Below are 15,809 nucleotides of genomic sequence, written 5' to 3' on the forward strand. Positions count from 1 at the left end.
AAAAAATAATACGCAGACAGGATGCGGCCGGGATGCGTCCGCGCGCTGGGCGCACGGCCACCGCATCTCAGGACAAGCTCAGATACGACGCCAAATCCCTACTCAAAGAGACAAAAACCGGACAAAACGGACGTCCATTTGGGATCGCGCGGTGGAGTTGGCCTAATCAATCACACCAGGCCGCGCCGCGCCTGCCTACAGCCTACTAGCATACCACGGGACGCGCCACTTGCCCACCCCCCTCGTGCCCGCAGCGCTGCGTGCGCCTCCCTTTCCCACCGTCCCTTTCGCCCCGCACCCTGTCGGAGACCGACGCTCCTCCCCTTCCTCCCCTCCCCCTCCCGCCACGCGCCTCGGCGTCGCCTCCACTCCCCTCGGCCGCCCCCTTCCGTGCGGAGGCGGCAACCTGTGACGCCCCGAGACCAAGCCGGCGCACCTGCTCCCACTGGAAAAGTAGCCGTTGCGGCGTCGCATTTATAGCGACCGCCAGGCGCCGCGATGGCCGCGCCTCGGCGGTGAGGAGGACGAGCAGGAGCGCGCTCGGTGGTTGGTGGGGCGGAGATGCCGCTGGTCAGGTTCGAGGTGCGGAATGAGGTCGGGCTGGGCGACCCCGGGCTGTACGGCGGCGCGGGGGCAGGGAAGAGGGGCGCCGCCGCCGCCGGCGGGGAGCCCGAGCCCAAGGCGCTGCTCGAGGGCGTCGCCGTCGCGGGCCTCGTCGGGATCCTGCGCCAGCTCGGAGATCTCGCGGAGTAAGCCCGCTCCCTCCCCTCCTCTCCGCTTCTGTCCGCCTCGCGGTCTGATTTTGGTTGTTCGTGCGTGGCTCGATTCGGCGAGTGTGTGTGCGTGTTTCCAGCCTTCTCGTGTGGGATCTGGTGCTCTCCGTGTGTCGCGATTTTGGCGGGCGGCTGCGGTACACTTGTGGGGAAGTGTTTGGTCGCTGGTTAGTGAGGTTGAGGCGTCTGTGCTTGAGATTGGGGGTGATTGGAAGGTAGTGGGATCTGGTGTTTGAGGTGGCTGCATTTGATTACGCGAGATTGAGTGCGGGATTCCAGGAATCATGACCGGGTTTGCGCTCGCCGATTATCGACAAAGCAGCAGTGCTGCCTGGCTGGAAGTGGATATTTGGTTTTGGGCACTGGTGGCTTTTGAGCTCATTTTCAGAGATAGCATTAGGATTGAGTCGGGTAGAACCAAATTGTGTGTCTTCGGAGCGTTATACGGGCTAACAATCAGGTGTTTTTACCGCGTTTGCTAGGTTTTTGGAGGCATGCTTTGTTGAATTGGTAGGAACTAGTAACTATTGGTGTAGTCTAGGTATGCCATATTTGGGTAAGATCCCATGTCAGGATGAATTTATTTTATCACAATACCTATATGTAAGTTGACTGAATTTGCAATTTGGGTAAGTCGATTTGGTGGAAGGAGGAATGGTTGGAGGAGGAAGAAGAAAGAAGTAGGGCCGTTGGACCTTAATCTAATGGCCCAGAAAACCGGCTTACCCAAAATGAATTTTCAGGCGACTTACGTATTGCCGGTCCCTTTATCCTATCTTTTCTTTATGATATAGACTTTGGAGAAGCTCCTGTTCTAGGCGTCCTAGTGGGTGACTGAGTGAATTTGTAGATATATCTTGTTGAATGCTTGGGGCTAAAGGAGTCTTTGTTAATTATTGTGCAAGTGTTTCCGTGGTTGCCGGCAATTTCTACTGGTTGTTGATCGAAAACTGTCACCACTCTCGGGAAGTCATTTTTTGCGATTTTACCGTTTTATTATTTATCATTGCATTTCCTATTTCCTCCAAAAAATTAATGCCATATGCTTATGCTTATGACAATGTCAGGCAGAGTTGATCTGCTAGCTTTGAGTTGGCTTCAGGCATGCTATAAATCCTCTAATATTCATCTTAAATTGTTACGTTTAGTTTCCTACGCCTGAGGTATTCTTTGGTCATACCAGATTCGCGGCAGATGTTTTTCATGACCTACATGAGCAAGTTATAACTACATCGGCCAGGGGGCGTAAGGTGCTGACCCGAGTACAGAACATTGAAGCAGCACTTCCATCTCTTGAAAAAGCTGTGAAGAATCAGAAGAGCCATATACATTTTGCTTATGTACCAGGTAGTTACTTCATCAATGACTATACATACTAGTAAATGGCACGTGCCACACACGTGTTATAAACACACATACATGTGTGTAATTTTAAGCATCATGATTTGAACTACCATACATGCAACTCGTCAATTAATTAATCATTAATTATAATGTAGTCAAGTTATGTATCTTTTTTTTCCGACTGGTTATATTTTTGTACCTTGAACTATATGAAAGAATTTTAATAAAATTGATTATGTGCATTATGATGACGCACAGCTTGGAGCTTCCCCTTTTCAAAATAATAATTATTATAAAGATATAAATAATTCAATAGTGTATATGTGTAAGATGGTTTTACAAAATTTAGAATACAAAGAGAAAATGATAACCACTTCATCCTCAAACATTTGCCTTAATAAATTTTAATACATTCTTAATCGAGCAATCCAAAGAATACCAGTTATTCATCATTACAAATAACATAATTATTCAAACATTGATTTTGTCTCTTTGGTTGTTCAAAATTTCAGACTTTATTTATGAACAAAGAAAAAACAAGGATAATAATATTTGTAAACTGAATATATAAGAGAAAATAAAATATATTTAGCTGTAAAACACACTGCATTTTTATTTTATTTGCCACTCTTTAATCGGTTAAATTGCTTCAGGGCAGAATATTGTTTCCAGCTTCTGTGCCTATGCGTTTACTCTCTCTCTCTCTATCATCATGATGCCTACTTGGTAGCCTGCGCTATAGTACGGCACATATTACTAATCTACCTGGCCTAATGTGCATGCATTCTTGTCTGCTAGTAGAAATTTCTGGATAGTGATGGGAGGATCACGTGCGCATGCTAGAAACTTCATCTGAGTGTCACGTTGGCTGCGCATGCTAGAAACTTCATCTGAGTGTCACGTTGGCTGCAGAGGGACGCAGCACACCGCGAATTCCTACAACATAGGCCGTCAGAATTGCATATCCAATGGTCTATTTGCAGCCACGTAGTCCTGCAACACAAGCCATTAAATATAAGCTGTCCGATTGGAAAGATCCAACGGTCCATATGACTTGTTACTGGTATACTATATAGAAGTATAGATGTTCACAAGTAGAAAAAGAAACGAGCTAAGGATTCTTGCGCATATCTTAGTCATCAACAATCATTTTGCCCATATTTAGTTCACACTAATTTTTCAGAGTGTATTGATAGTAGTTAAAGTTGGCTCATGTGGTCACTAAATCAGTACAAACCTCTTATGGTAATAAGTTAATCCGTCTATAATGTTAGAGTAGTCCTGGCTGGCGGTAATGAATAATGAATCTAGCTTTTGCTTTACCATTACCGGACTAACATGGTACAAAACAGTTCATTTCTAACTCAGTCTCATAATCAACTGTCTCTTGACCATAACCATCAATTTGGTTTAAGATCATCGTGCATCTTGACTTAATTTGCTAATTAAATGCAGGCTCTGACTGGCACACACAACTTCAAAATGAGCAAAATCATCTCCTATCCAGTGATTTGCCTCGGTTTATGATGGATTCCTATGAAGAATGCCGAGACCCACCACGACTTTACCTTCTTGACAAGTAAGGATGCTTGCTTTCTATTTTCAAACGCTTTTGGGTATCTAACATGATCTATTTTCAGATTTGACAATGCTGGTGCTGGGGCTTGTTTGAAGAGATATTCTGATCCATCATACTTCAAGAAATCATGGGATGTGATGAGAGCAGACAAGACTTCACATCTCCAAAAAGAAAGGAGATCTCATAAAATTAAGGTTCTATTTCTCGTTTTTTATGTCCAAAGATCAATGTCTATGCATAGCTATTTTAGTCAACACACATGCATGACTGACTTCAAATCAATTTACTTGTGTTGTCTGCTCCAGTCTACTCTATGAGCATGCCAACTATTATGTACTAATCTGAAATTAATTATTACAAAACACTCTTATTTAGAAGGGGAGCCTTGGCGCAGCGGTAAAACTGTTGCCTTGTGACCATGAGGTCATGGGTTCGAGTCCTGGAAACAGCCTCTTGCAGAAATGCAGGGAAAGGCTGCGTACAAAAGACCCAAAGTGGTCGGACCCTGTGCAAGCGGGAGCTACGTGCACCAGGCTGCCCCCCCCCCCCCCCCCCCCCTTTTTTTTTTACAAAACACTCTTATTTAATCCACAGCAAGTTTTAATAATTGCTAAATTGGATGGTTGTGTCTTATTGGTATTAGTTTGGCAGATGAAAGTTTTATTTTTGCATGTTAGTAACTCTATTCTGAAAGACTTGATTGAACTTGGACAGAGAAAAGGATCACGCCTAAAAGAACCATACCATGGACAAGTCACATCCAGGCATAGGAATGGTGAATTGCAGCGAGCACTCACTGCTGTTCAACTTACCAGCAGGTTTTACACACAAATCCCAAACTCAAAGATACAGCAACTGTATATATGTTTTCATCGTCCATGACTTTGTTTTTCTTGTATATTTAATAATATAATACATCTAAAACAGTACTCTTAATAATTCTTTTGCAGCAGGCAGTGTGCATCTCCCAGCATGGATGGCCGGAGTTTCTCAGAGCATAGATCTACATCTGATGCAAGATCCAACCCTGACAATATAAGCAGATCTTCTTCATTTAGTTCAAAGGCACGACTGAGTTTTGCAGAACAAGCTTCAGATACAAAGCCTTCTGTAGTTCCTCATGATAATGGTCATGACAAGCTGTCAAATATTAATACACACAAGCTTAATGATGCCTCTTCCCCCATCTTGCTTAGCGGGACCAGGGCAGATGATCTGGATGATGATTCGAAGCAAGGTTCCCTCTCAGATGAGATGAATGCTAATTCACCATCTGTTGAATGGCATGAAAAGACTGCAATTGTCATGACTACAAGTTCTGTCTACTGTGACGATGTCGTCATGGATAGGGCTGAAAATGCAGAAACTAAACCTATTAAGCCTGTGCAGCGAGAAGTTGATCACAGGGAGATGGAGACCTTGGAGCAGCAAGGGGCCTTACTTCAGAAGGCGAAGTTGTTATTACTGTCTTCAGGCTTAAACCCCCGTGATGAAGTCCCCAGTGAAACAGACAACTATATGGATGCACTTAACACACTTGAATCTGAGACAGACACTGAGGCTGACTTTCAAACTAAAAAACGAGGGAAGCCAGTACATTCCTTCAATGCTCATGGACCTCAAATAGAGTCGGCAGATAACATCGTTGCACAGCTTCCTGATTCTTCTCCCGCTGAATTTCCTGATACAAGTCCAAATTACAGAATGTTACATACTTTTGAAAGAACTGCCGATTTCCCCAGTTTGTCAAGTGCAGATGCTCCGGATATTTCACAGCATGCATTGTCTGGTTATACAGATATACATCCTAATGAATGGTCATCTGTTACCACCATCCCTGAGAATAATGCAAATGATGCTGCCGGAGACCCCACTGAAATTTCAGAACCGGCATTGCAAGCATATACAGCTACACCACCCAATCAGAGCCCCCCTCATGCAAATGAGATTCCTGAGAGTAAGGCAGAAGTTAATCCCAGAGATTCTCCTGAGATATCAAAACCAGGGCTGTCAACCTATGCAGTTTTTCCTCCCAATAAAGAATCTGTTGTCAATCAGATCCCTGAGAGTAATGTAGAAGATGCGTCAGAAGATGGTACCAATGAAAGCACTAGTTGTCTTGTACCGGAACCTGCCATTTCCTTTGCTCCAGCTAGCGAGGCATCTCCTGCAAAAATCTTAACTGGTGATACCACTGGTAACTCTCTAATTCCTGAAAGGGGTCCTCAGGATTATCCTGGAGAAAATCATCAGGAATTTGGTGGCTGTGGCATGGCTGAAGTGTCTAATTCACAGACCATGCCTTTGAATGAGTCATCAGGGAATGGATCTGCAACCCAACACCTTCCCACACATGCTCCTACTAGTTCTGTAGAATTATCTTCTGTTAAGCTCTGGACAAATGCTGGGCTCTTCGGACTTGAACCGTCTAAACCTCCAATTGGCATATATCCTGGTTCTGCAAGCCAAAGCTACCCAGAGACTAATCAATCAGCCATAAGAGCACCTGATGCAGTTTATAGTCAAACAGACCGGCCCTCAGATTCTTCCACATATTTTGAGCACAGGGAGCACAACAATTTGAATGGCAAGCAAGCTTCAATAAGTGAGCTCCTAGAATCTGAAGGTCATGCTGAAAATGGTGCTGAAACATACTCTGCCACTGACTTGGCTGGAAGGAATAACTTGCACGTGGTGTCTGCGTCAAGCTTCTCAAGCATTGCACAAAGATTCCTTGCCAATACACTTCAGAGGAGAACTTCTCCCAAGTATAATGATCTTCCTATGTCATCTGGGAGAGTGAACACTGATGCAAATGGGTTTGATGAAGCTACTGTAAATTCTACTCTTGCACCAAAGGAAGCAGTATTCGAGACATCTCAGTTTGAGAAGAAAACAGATAATGGCATGGATGGGCCGCCCAAATCGTCAATCTTCTCTAGTGGCCATTACTCTGAGAAATCATCTCCGCCTCTAGAGCATATGAAAATATCTTTTCACCCTATGAGTGCATCTGAAATTTCGAAATTGAACCTAGATTTCTCTGATGGCAATCTTAATGAAAATGTTGATGATATGATGTTACCGACATTTCAGTTACTTCCAGGGTCTTCTGTCCCACAGCCTGGTAGTGGTTCTGAATCAGAAGATGATACCTTTGGTAGATCTTATAGTTATTCTTCATATGATGATCTAAGTCCACGTTTATATTCAAACTCTGAGTTGTGGGATCAAGAAGATGGAATTGGATTGGAAGATCATGAGCTGTATAATGATTCAAATCAGATAGGATCCTCCACAACACCTGTCTCTAGCTATATGGGATTCGAGCAGATGAACTTATCTGGTGAGAAGTCCACTATTTCACTTTCAGATATTGAAGATCCTAATGGTCTCGGCTCGTTAGAATCTCATCCTGCTGGAGAACTTCCGAACTTTGACACTTTGATGTCAACAAGTAATCAGCAAAATGGAGATGCGCTCATTCCACATAATCCTGTCAATTTATCACCAGATGAAGATCAGATGCCGCCGCCACCTCCTCTTCCCCCCATGCAGTGGAGGACAATGAGACAAACGACTTCCCTTGGAGAAGAAAGAGACTCTACAGCTAAAGACATGCTTAAGAATGCCTCAAGTCTACCACCTGTACACACTCCTATGCAGGAACATCTTCCGCCCTGTGCACCACCATTTCCACAAGGAAATGTTAAGGAAGTGGTAAGACTTAACTCTTGTTTGAATACCTTGGTGTCAGTTGTCATTGTAATCTCTTGCTGATGACACTATATGAACTCCGTGCATGCAGAACCATGAGAAAGTTGATGTGATCAAAGAAACGAGTAATCTTCCTAATATATTTGAGATCAAATCAAGCTTGCTTCAGCAAATCAGGGATAAGGTTTGTTTGCTTTCTATTTTATTCTTAAGAAAATGTTATTTGTTATCTATGTTCTCTGTTTTGCTACTTCCCACCAATGAGTTCAAAAGGAAAAAGTGTAAATGAAGAACCCACTTGGTCATGCCTGGTGTGGAAGTTCAAAATATGTTTTTGGATAATTATTTGGTAATTTTATCATGTAAGTGACGAGTTGGCTAAATTTGTTAAAAGTGGAACTCTCATGTGTTGATATGTGTAGTCAGACCAGTAGAATCAAAGTTATGGGTTCATCACTGCGGGTGAGTTAACATTTTAGGTTCATAAAATGAATGCTGGTGTTCTATGGTTAAAACTCGTCAGGCATGGAAATGTTCATTTTCTGTAGCCTATACTGTAGACATTTCATAACTTAAGCAATTCAGAAATACTGCCATACATAGGACATCATGTAGCCATAAGCCCAGAACTCACTTTTCCTCCAAGTTACGAAATCTCTTGTTATGTTATTGATAATGACAGACCGTGGACCCTCCACAACGGGTTATGGGCATAAATATTATCTGACCCATGGCAGTGTCGAGTGTTGAACGCTTAGCATCAACGAACCATGTCTCAGTATGGCTAATATGCCTTTCCTTTTGCCTACTAACAAGTACTCTCTCCGTTCACTATTATAAGACAATTTGGATATTTCAATATGGACTACATACGGATTGAGATGAGTAAACAAACACACTAAAAAGCGTCTATATATATCCGATTCAGAAAAAAGTTGGAACATCTTAGTGAACGGAGGGAGTAATATTTTTAATAACGGTCAGTTGGTTCTTGAACTTGAAAGGTACCATTTGACTGTTGTATGCGATACTGATGTTACTCCTCACTTTACATAACAAACTATTGCAGCCAGATCTGCACAAGCTGAATGGACATGAAAAGACCAAAGCAGTATTCAGTGATGTTAACAGTTTGGATGAAAGGGGGGACTTGCTTCAGCAAATCAGGAGCAAGGTATGTCAAATATATGAGCTGGTGTACTTGCGTACCACAGCCCTTTATGCCCTTTGAGATTTGTTGATTCTCTGCACTGGCACCACAGCACACTAAAGGACCACACTCAACTAGTTTGTAAACATGTTTGTACGATGCAGACATTCAACTTGAGACGAACAAATGGATCTAAGACAAATGCCTCATCTCAGTCAACCGAGCCCACTGCCAATTCCAACGTTGTAGCAATTTTGGAGAAGGCGAATGCAATCCGGCAGGTATGCATTGTCTTGATATTTCCCCTCATGTTAGATTTTGGGTTATTCTTTGTTTCCCCCCTGATTACTTCCATGTTATCAGGCTGTGGCCAGTGACGAGGGAGGTGATGATGATAACTGGAGTGATATCAACTGAGAATGCATATGACAAACCTTTTCTGTATATGCAACTAGTACAAGATGAAGAGTGAAAATGTGAATAACACCTTTTTCTTCATTGTAATTAGATTTTGCAGCTCTGTTTTTTTAACCTTTTTTTAGTTAATGGTAGTGTAACTTAGCTCCCTGTGGTTGTAGAAATGTTAAATCATTTCCATATCATGTAAATTTATCTTATTATTTATTAATGGTAGTGAGATGGACAAATAAAATAAGTATGTTAAGCTATTTTTCATGGCATTGTACTAAAAAATGTCTCTTTGCATTGTTAATAAGATTGGGACATACCGATAAAGAAATTATCCTGTCATTTGCAAGCATGTTTATTTTTGGCGAAGGAAAAATAATTCTTAATAAGTCTCACTGCATTACCTCCATACTATGAGATGCATAATCTAAATCAGGAGATGCAGTTGATTTTTCTTCATCTTAGTCAATACTATCATTTAAGAGTAGTGATCTAAACGCTCTTATATTCCTTTACAGAGGAAGTACAATCTATGTCTTACACTATTCATTTGTAAGAAGGAACATGCAACTGAATACCCATCCCTTTTAGTTGTCATTTCATGTCTCAAATTTTATTACGTACTACTCATATGTAAAAAAAGGTTGGCAGTGCACTTTCGTTTTTGGGGTTCGAGAGATGGTATTGCATATTTTCATGACACATGATGGCCCATTGTTATAAGATTGTTCCGGTCCTCAATTCCTGTGGTCTGTGAAGAACCGGAGGCGATCATTTCTACTATTACTGCAGCAAGTGGCCTCGCTGTGCGAATATCTGCGCAGATACCATTTGAAGCAGGGCAATGTCACGTCGTCCCCAGAATATTCCAAAACCTGGGTACTGGGATCCCCCAGTCTATTATGCCATTTTTGTGAATTTCTGATGCGGATCATATTTGGTCGTTTCCAGCAGTTTTTATCATATTGCTGTTGCCAAGTGCCAATACTGTCACGGAGGAAGGTTTATCAGCTTCCCCAAGAGTCTCTGTTGGTCCAGCGCGCGACATCCTAACCAGAAACCATTCTGCAGCTCTTCAGCCATCCTAAGCGTCGGTTCCCCGGAAGGAACAAAAACGAGGAGCCATACTGGGCGCAAAGATTTCACAGGCCGACTTCGCATGACCCTCACAGCAGCAAAGGCCTGGAGATTTTGGTGTGCCGACTGCTGCCGTGGACCGGTTTAGTGGTACGGCCCGTGGTACCGGCGACACGGTCGGCAGAAAATCGTATGGCACGCGTGGCAAAAAATCGTTAGCCACAGCGGAGACTGGGGAGATGCCAGTATTAGCAACAGCCACCAAATCCTCTTCCGCTTCTCCCCGCTGCTTAAAACCCAGAGGACGGCGTGCTCGCCGTACTCTCCCGCCATGTCCTGCTGATACGTGGCGTGTCAAGTTTTTAGACGGCGCGATGATTTCCCTCCACACCTCCCCGTTCACCCTCCTGATAAAGCTCGAGCCCGGCCGGAGGCGGCTCGCGCTGCCGCCGCAGTACGCGGCCCTCCGGCGGCCGGCGCCGAGGAGCGTCCGCGCGGCGGCGGTGGCCGAGTCCGTCGACGCCCAGCTCCGGCAGTTCGCGCGGGGCGGGGCGACGGAGGACGACGACCGGCTGCAGAACTACGAGGCCCTCCTCGTGACCCGCTTCCTCGACATCATCCAGGACCTGCACGGCAGCAACTTCAGACGAGTGGTGCGCAAACACTTGACACCGACAGAGCAATTCATTTCATTCTCCTGCACCGCACTCTCCGGTCCGGCGATCAATCAACTCTGGAGACTGATTTTGTTGTTGTAGGTGGAGGAGTGCCTGCGGGTGTCGGGGGAGTACCAGCGGGACGTGGGCGACCGGGCGGCGAAGCTGGGCGAGCTGGGGGCGCTGTTCACGAGCCTGGACGTGGGCGACGCCATCATGGTGTCCAGCTCGCTGTCGCACATGCTCAACCTGGCCAACCTCGCGGAGGAGATCCAGATGGTGTACCAGAAGAAGATGGAGACGAGCCGGCGCGGCGGGTTCGCGGACGAGGCCCTGGCGCCCACCGAGTCGGACATCGACGAGACCTTCCAGCGGATGGTGGGCGGGCTGGGCAAGACGCCCCAGGAGGTGTTCGACGCGCTCAGGGCGCAGACTACGGACCTCGTCTTCACCGCGCACCCCACCCAGTCCATCCGGCGGTCGCTCCTGGAGAAGCACGCCAGCATCCGGACGTGCCTCACGCAGCTGTGCGTGGAGGGCGTGTCCGAGAACGAGAAGCAGGAGATCGACGAGGCCCTGCAGCGGGAGATCCTGGCGGCGTTCCGGACGGACGAGATCCGCCGGACGCCGCCCACGCCGCAGGACGAGATGCGCGCCGGGATGAGCTACTTCCACGACACCATCTGGAACGGCGTGCCCAAGTTCCTCCGCCGCGTCGACACGGCGCTCAGGAACATCGGCATCGAGGAGCGCCTCCCCTACGACGTCCCGCTCATCCAGTTCTCCTCCTGGATGGGCGGCGACCGCGACGGCAACCCCAGGGTCACCCCCGAGGTCACCCGGGACGTCTGCCTGCTCGCCAGGATGATGGCCGCCAACATGTACTTCTCCAAGATGGGCAGCCTCATGTTCGAGGTGCCATTCCTCAGTCTCTGATGCTCACAACACGAGCATTTTCACCCAAGTCGATGCCAATTACTACTATGTACTGGTTTCAGTTTCTGACGGTGCCATGCATTTGTCTGTCTGAAGCTTTCTATGTGGCGCTGCAACGATGAGCTCCGGGCCCGCGCCGACGAGCTGCACCGGCTGTCCTCCCGGAAGTACGCCAAGTACTACATCGGTATGCATGCTCCATTCGGTTCTGCTCACAGCCTGCAGAAATTCCTTCTAAGCCATGTCTAAATTAGAAAACATTCATGTGCTGCAGAGTTTTGGAAGCAGATCTCTCCGCGGGAGCCCTACCGCATCATACTCGGCGACGTGAGGGACAAGCTATACAACACCTGCGAGCGTGCTCGAGAGATCCTGTCCAGCGGAGAATCGAGCATCCCGGAAGAAGATACCTACACCAGGGTCGAGGAGGTTAGCGATCTCTTTTTCCACTGCAAATGAGTTACAGGATTAGAATCATTTGATGGGGTCTATGTTCTTACATTTGATGGATTTGTTGCAGTTCTTGGAGCCTCTGGAGCTGTGCTACCGCTCGCTGTGCGACTGCGGGGACAAGCTGATCGCCGACGGCAGCCTGCTGGACTTCATGCGCCAGGTCTCCACCTTCGGCCTCTGCCTCCTCAAGCTGGACATCCGGCAGGAGTCGGACCGCCACATCGACGCCGTCGACGCCATCACCACGCACCTCGGCATCGGCTCCTACCGGGACTGGCCCGAGGAGCAGCGCCAGGACTGGCTCGTCAACGAGCTCCGCGGCAACCGCCCGCTCTTCGGCCCGGACCTGCCGCAGTCCGACGAGGTCGCCGACGTGCTCGGCACCTTCCGGGTCATCGCCGAGCTCCCCGCCGACAGCTTCGGCGCCTACGTCATCTCCATGGCCACCGCGCCGTCCGACGTGCTCGCCGTCGAGCTGCTGCAGCGGGAGTGCGGCGTCAAGACGCCCATGCGGGTCGTGCCGCTGTTCGAGAAGCTGGCGGACCTCCAGCAGGCGCGCGCCACCATGGAGCTCCTCTTCTCCATCGACTGGTACAAGGAGAGGATCGACGGCAAGCAGGAGATCATGATCGGCTACTCGGACTCGGGCAAGGACGCCGGCCGGCTGTCGGCGGCGTGGTATCTCTACAAGGCTCAGGAGGAGATCGTGGACGTGGCCGAGCGGCACGGCGTGAAGCTCACCATCTTCCACGGCCGGGGCGGCACCGTGGGCCGCGGCGGCGGGCCGAGCCACCTCGCCATCCTGTCGCAGCCGCCCAACACCGTCAACGGCTCGCTCCGCGTCACCGTCCAGGGCGAGGTGATCGAGAAGTCGTTCGGGGAGGACAACCTCTGCTTCCGCACGCTGCAGAGGTTCACGGCGGCCACGCTGGAGCACGGCATGAACCCGCCCGTCTCCCCGAAGCCCGAGTGGCGCGCGCTGCTGGACGACATGGCCACGGTGGCCACTGAGGAGTACCGGGCCATCGTGTTCCAGGAGCCGCGCTTCGTGGAGTACTTCCGGTGTGCGACGCCGGAGACGGAGTACGGGCGGATGAACATCGGCAGCCGGCCCTCCAAGCGGAAGCCGGGCGGCGGCATCGAGTCGCTGCGCGCCATCCCGTGGATCTTCGCGTGGACGCAGACGCGATTCCACCTCCCCGTGTGGCTGGGCTTCGGCGCCGCCTTCCGGCACGCCATGGACAGGCCCGGCGGCCTCGCCACGCTCCGGGAGATGTACGACGAGTGGCCGTTCTTCCGCGTCACCATCGACCTCCTCGAGATGGTGTTCGCCAAGGGCGACCCCGGCATCGCCGCGCTCTACGACAAGCTCCTCGTCCCCGAAGACCTCTGGCCCTTCGGGGAGCAGCTCAGAGCCAACTACGCCGAGACACAGAGCCTCCTCCTAAAGGTGAGTGAGCTCTCGATCCCTTCAGCTGCCTGAAATATTGCAGACGATGAGATCATGTCACCATGGATGCGCATTTCTTGATCTTGCATGTGTGTGTAGGTTGCTGGGCACGAAGACCTGCTGGAGAGCGACCCGTACCTGAGGCAGCGGCTGTTGCTGCGGGACTCGTACATCACGGCGCTGAACGTGTGCCAGGCGTACACGCTGAAGAGGATCAGGGACGGCGAGTTCAGGCCGGCAACGCGGCCGCCGCTGTCCAAGGAGTTCATCGACGAGACGGCGGAGAGCCTGATGGAGCTCAACCCCAGCAGCGAGTACGACCCCGGGCTGGAGGACACGCTCATCCTCACCATGAAGGGAATCGCCGCGGGCATGCAGAACACGGGCTGATTCTGAATTTTTCTTCTTGGGTGGACTCTCATGTCCTGGTCATGGATTTGTGACCCTCTTTTTTTTTCTGAAAATAGTAGAAGGATCGGTGAAAGTGGAAATGTGCATTGGTTTTTGCGTTTTTTTTTCCTTCGAATTAGTGAGCCTCGGGCCTCCAATGTCATATCACAGTTCGGCAACGTGGTTCACAAGGGGAAAGACCTTAAATCAAACTTTTTAGAGATATAAATGGAGAGAGAGAGCACAGCGGGCGCTAGATTAGTCGCCCGGCTGAATAAACTCATCAGTGTTAGAATATTGTTAGAGATAGATCTTGATGTATTCGGTTAGCTAAGATAAAGCTAAACCGAACCCTAGGCTGTTCAGATTTGTATCTTATCTCTATCTTCTTGTACCACAAGTTTTGTAACAATCCCTTCATGTAAATGCCGTGATCAAGGGCTATTCTGATCCTATATAAACACTCAACCAGCGGCCTACTACGGTAGGTAGAAACGCTTCCGAAAATTCACATGGTAATCAGAGCCTTCCTTCCAAAATACATCTAGCTTTCCTTCCCAACCGCAGCCATGTCATCGTCCTCCCACAGCACCGCCAATCCCCTGAATAATCAGATCACAGAAAAGCTTACCCGTGACAATTTCCTTCTGTGGAAGACCCAACTCCTTCCCCAGATTCGTGCTGCTTCCCTTTTCGGATACCTTGATGGATCCATCCCTGAGCCGGAGCCTACCATATCCACCACAGACAAAGATGGCAAGGTCACGAACCTGCCAAACCCAGAGCATGCAGCCTGGGTCGTTCAGGACCAGCAAGTGCTGGGCTATCTCCTGACGTCCGTCTCCAAAGAAGTCCTGACACAGATGGTGTCGGTCGAGACGGCGCACGCGGCATGGACCGCCCTGACGAACATGTTCGTCTCCAATTCGCGCTCCCGCATCAACAATCTTCGGATCTCCCTCTCCAATGCAGAGAAGGGAAATCAGTCGGTGGCCGTCTACTTCGCCCGCATGAGGTCGCTTGCTGATGAGCTAGCGGCTGCAGGCAGACCCCTCGAGGACGACGAGCTCATCTCCTTCATCTTGGCCGGCCTCGACATGGAATACAACCCCCTGGTATCCGCCCTCGACGCTCGCACTGAACCTCTCACCCTCGATGTACTGTACTCGCAGATGGCCAACTTCGATCAGAGAGTTGAGCTCCTGCAACGATCCGGTGGTGGCTTCAAATCGTCTGCAAACTCAGCTGCTCGTGGGCGTGGTCAGCAGCGCGGACGCGGCGCGCCGCGTGGCCGTGGCGGCGGCAGCCGTGGCCCTGGCAGTGCGCCCCCTGTCTACAACAACAATCGGGGGGGACGCCCTGGACCTGGCGGACTTGGAGGACCCGGGCCAAATGGTGGTGGTGGTTTCCGCAATGATCGCCCCCACTGCCAGATCTGCAACAAGCCCGGTCACATCGCCATGGAGTGCTGGTATAGGTTCACTGATGATTATCTTCCAGAAGAAAAAGTGGGGGGATCGGCCACTACATCCTCCTACGGGGTGGATACCAACTGGTATGCAGATAGCGGCGCTACAGATCACATCACCGGGGAGCTCGAGAAGCTAACCGTTCGAGACAAGTACCGCGGGCATGATCAGATCCACACTGCTGATGGTGCAGGTATGAGCATTAGCCATATTGGACATTCCTCTATTAATACCCCTAGTGATACTCTTCATCTAAACAAAGTTTTGCATGCCCCCACTGCCTCACGAAATCTTATTTCCGTTCATCGTCTCACCCTTGACAATCATATTTATATTGAATTTTGGCCTTATTTCTTTCTTATTAAGGATCAGGCCACGGGGAGGGTGCTGCATCGAGGCAGATGTAG

General features: G+C 48.9%; 2 protein-coding genes and 1 pseudogene across 3 annotated transcripts; all 3 read left to right on the forward strand.

Annotated features, from left to right (window-relative positions):
* The first annotated feature begins 223 nt into the window (after positions 1 to 223).
* WAVE2 (SCAR family protein) lies at positions 224 to 9,320 on the forward strand. 2 transcript variants are annotated; one of them, XM_048693022.2, is made up of 10 exons: positions 224 to 749; positions 1,957 to 2,120; positions 3,573 to 3,696; positions 3,758 to 3,890; positions 4,411 to 4,514; positions 4,647 to 7,416; positions 7,505 to 7,597; positions 8,483 to 8,587; positions 8,728 to 8,844; positions 8,927 to 9,320. In XM_048693022.2, exons 1-10 carry the CDS (start codon positions 562 to 564, stop codon positions 8,978 to 8,980), a joined length of 3,852 nt encoding a protein of 1,283 aa, XP_048548979.2. In that variant the 5' UTR covers positions 224 to 561; the 3' UTR covers positions 8,981 to 9,320. The 2 variants fall into 2 exon arrangements, with proteins under 2 accessions (XP_048548979.2, XP_048548980.2); XM_048693023.2 differs by having other exon boundaries at positions 4,650 to 7,416.
* Positions 9,321 to 10,280: 960 nt separating this feature from the next.
* LOC125528564 (phosphoenolpyruvate carboxylase 1) lies at positions 10,281 to 14,058 on the forward strand. The gene is made up of 6 exons (XM_087546581.1): positions 10,281 to 10,701; positions 10,807 to 11,619; positions 11,737 to 11,827; positions 11,915 to 12,069; positions 12,161 to 13,543; positions 13,643 to 14,058. Exons 1-6 carry the CDS (start codon positions 10,288 to 10,290, stop codon positions 13,931 to 13,933), a joined length of 3,147 nt encoding a protein of 1,048 aa, XP_087402707.1. The 5' UTR covers positions 10,281 to 10,287; the 3' UTR covers positions 13,934 to 14,058.
* Positions 14,059 to 14,982: 924 nt separating this feature from the next.
* LOC125528565 (small nucleolar RNA Z247) lies at positions 14,983 to 15,121 on the forward strand (annotated as a pseudogene).
* The last annotated feature ends 688 nt before the right edge of the window (positions 15,122 to 15,809 follow it).

The sequence above is a fragment of the Triticum urartu genome, chromosome 3A (assembly GCF_056163025.1).
Source record: "Triticum urartu cultivar PI428250 chromosome 3A, HENAU_Tu73, whole genome shotgun sequence".
Classification (NCBI taxonomy): Eukaryota; Viridiplantae; Streptophyta; class Magnoliopsida; order Poales; family Poaceae; genus Triticum; species Triticum urartu.